Genomic DNA, 3,079 nt, shown 5'->3' on the forward strand with positions numbered 1-3,079 from the left:
AACCCCGAGCTTTTGAAACAGTTCTCCGTGTTTTGAAGAAATGTCAGGGAAAGCTTGACTGTCTAATCAGCGAAGTGCTTTTCATCCGTGAGAGGAAGCCAAAGTTGAACACACAATCAGAGTCAATTCGCGCGAAAGTATTTGTTTAGAACATTTAATCACGTGTAGACTAATTCGTTGGCTTGAAAATGAAGTCAAGATGACTTCGAAACGTCTTAATTAGGGAGTTTAAGCACGCGACGTTTTTGAACCGCGGACGGCAACCGGAAGTGAGCAAGTTTTCCTTTTAATTTGTCTTGTCACTACCACCTTTATATTGCTAAGTATCTTTCCTTCATTACAGATGATTAGGTTAAAAGTCTGGGATACACTACCGTCCTGGTATGCGAAATGTTCATTTCCGGTTGCCGTTCGCGGCTCAAAAACGTCGCGTGCTTAAACTCCGTATTATCGCTTCCCACAGCCTACTCCCGTCTGACCTTGTAGCTCAGTCGGTAGAGCAGCCGTGATCTAACCCGAAGGTCGTGGGTTCAATTCCCACCCTGATCAGAGTTTTTCTCTGTCCTTGTGTGGGCCCATTTCCATTAGTAGGGCTAACGCTCACATGGTTCATATGGGGTAGAAACCTAGCACTTCACATTACACACTAATCAGTTAAGTCTGTTCAAATATAAGTGCTACACGGTCAACGTTTGCAAACACGTAATCCTTCCTTGTATTTCAAAAAGACTTTTATTTTGTTTACGTATTCCCGCGCCAGCTACGCAAGCTAAGTAAACAACAGTGCCCAATGAAATATTATACACTTGATGTATGGTCTCGAGGGAAACAGTTAGTTTTGTCTTCCCGAGAGTCCTCATGTTTCCCGAGACGAAGTCGAGGGAAACATCAGGACTCGAGAGAAAACAAAACTAACTAGTTTCCCGAGGGACCAGACATTAAGTGCTTTGTGCTTTGCTATATATTTAGGCGTTTCCTGCAACAATCACAGCAAAACATCCGGAGTGGGCAGCAACTGCGGAATTGTATCCCGGTCGGGATACATTTGAATTTGATCAGGGCCACGTGACAAAGAATCAACAAATCACAGTGCTCGTTTTGTTGAGCGAAAGTCTAGGTATATAACAAAGCGTTTTATTTTTAATAAAGTTTTGAATTCACTTTCCATCGTCCGCGACGGGCTTCGGGAAATTTCAGTTTGGAGGTCAAATAGAACGGTTTGTTTTGGTTGGGCCCGAGTGGAATGTTAAGATCTACGACATCAACGTAGGAAAACATTGATACACAATGTTGTTCCCAACATTCAGCTAATTGTTGCGGAATTTATGCGAACGCGCAATGGCTCGAGAGCTTTACGGGGGTTTGTCACCGGGTCCCGTTCCCTAGCACTATCCCGAAATCTCAAACCGGATTTTATGTCGAACGGAAAGAGGCTGAAGTCATATTTTGGGTAAGAAAAATCCCAACAGGTCAGTCGATTACTTTCCATTAGCCTCGAGGTGCGGTCGCAGAGCAAGAATCAATCCGCTATGAAACTTTTACAATATAAAATTTTGAAACGATTGGCCTCAACTCTGATTCTTAAAGGAATTAATCTCAAGATGGAAAAAATGAAAACAACTACTTTTGTCAATTCTTCTTCGGTTTCGTTTGGTTTAGACTGCGGCACTTATTTCATCTTCCTCCATGTCGTCATGACCGATTGGCAGGTATGGGTTATCTGGCTCACTTTCAGTGCGGTTCGTTGTTGGATGATGAAGCTCAATAAAAATGATGTACACCATGGCACCCAGTACTCCCCCAAGAGAACAGGCAACAACTGGTACCCAGGCCCAATGATTGGCAGCACTAGAAAGAGAACAATCAATGTTGGATTTCCACTTGCTTGTAAAATCAATCATTGAAGCATGGGCCTCAATTACACGCGGTCACGTTGAGTCCCGAGGGATTGAAAACTTTTGTTTTGTCTATGACCAATATGGCCCCCGCGAGAACAAGTAGTAGATAAAATATGAGCGGGAGATCTGTATGGCGAGCCGATAGGCGAGCCATTGTAAACGTCCATACAGATCGGACGCGAATATTTTATCCTGCTTGTGAAATGAATACATTAAATTGAATGCAAAGTATTGTTATTTTAATCAGTAGAGATCTGTATCAAAAGTTAATGAATACTAATTAGCTGAGCAGGAGTTTGTATCAAAAGTTAATTCTACTGTTTAATAATTCAGTTGATTTGTGTTGGGGTTTACAGTTGTGTACATGTGATCTGAATACTGTGCTGGGATTGGTTTGCACCCTCATGAATTATTAATGAATTTTACAAGGCCTATTAATCCCGTCATTCAAAACTAAGGAGAACAAAGCAAAGCAATCCTGCGGATGAGCTATTCATATTAAATAAATGGCGATTTGTTTTATATCACCATATTGAAAAGTCAGCCATTTTTTTCAACTGAAGTTCAATCCATTTCCATCTCTTCGTGCCTTGCTGTAGGCGACAATCCTTAAAATCTAATGCCCTCCCCTTTATGATATAAGACTTACAGGTAATACTCACGTGAACACCTCCCCACCCCACCCTGCCATAGCAATGAACATCCTCGGACCAAGATCCCTGGCAGGGTTGATGGGATAGCCACAGTTGAATCCAAAAGAGGTACCAATGACAAACACCACCAAACCGATCAAGACTGGCGCCACGCCCTTATCAGGGGCATTGTTATTGCGATCCAGGATGGCAAAGACACAGCTCACAAGAAGAGCTGTGCCAAACAGCTGAAGATAAAAAATCACCACAAAGAATTTAGCAGATCAAACAATGATAGCTATTCTAAAATTAATAAGGCAGGACGGTCTTGCGAAGTAACTATCACATTCGAAAGTTAAACCGGTTTTGTCACTGAACGATTTAGCAAATTATGAACTTTTCTGGCCTTCTTTAGCAAATCTAAGTATTTTGTATTTCCAAAGGTTAGCATGAGGGACAAAATTCCTCGGGACACTCAACATTGTTTGGGGAAGGGGCGGGGGAAGGTGGGTGGAGATTGATCTGCATGTCGCAAAATAATAATAATAA

General features: G+C 42.1%; 1 protein-coding gene across 3 annotated transcripts in view; it reads right to left on the minus strand.

The window, feature by feature from the left end:
- Positions 1-717: 717 nt before the first annotated feature.
- Positions 718-3,079, minus strand: part of LOC137979997 (aquaporin-3-like) — a 17,661-nt gene continuing 15,299 nt past the window's right edge. The window contains exons 6-7 of one of the 3 annotated variants that reach the window (XM_068827319.1): positions 2,561-2,778; positions 718-1,848 (exon numbers count right to left, since the gene is read on the minus strand). In XM_068827319.1, coding sequence (XP_068683420.1) covers positions 1,656-1,848; positions 2,561-2,778 — 411 coding nt within the window. In that variant the 3' untranslated portion in view covers positions 718-1,655. The remainder of the gene's footprint in view (positions 1,849-2,560; positions 2,779-3,079) is intronic. The other 2 variants (XM_068827328.1, XM_068827335.1) reach the window with 2 other exon arrangements.

The sequence above is a fragment of the Montipora foliosa genome, chromosome 1 (genome assembly GCF_036669935.1).
Source record: "Montipora foliosa isolate CH-2021 chromosome 1, ASM3666993v2, whole genome shotgun sequence".
Lineage (NCBI taxonomy): Eukaryota > Metazoa > Cnidaria > Anthozoa > Scleractinia > Acroporidae > Montipora > Montipora foliosa.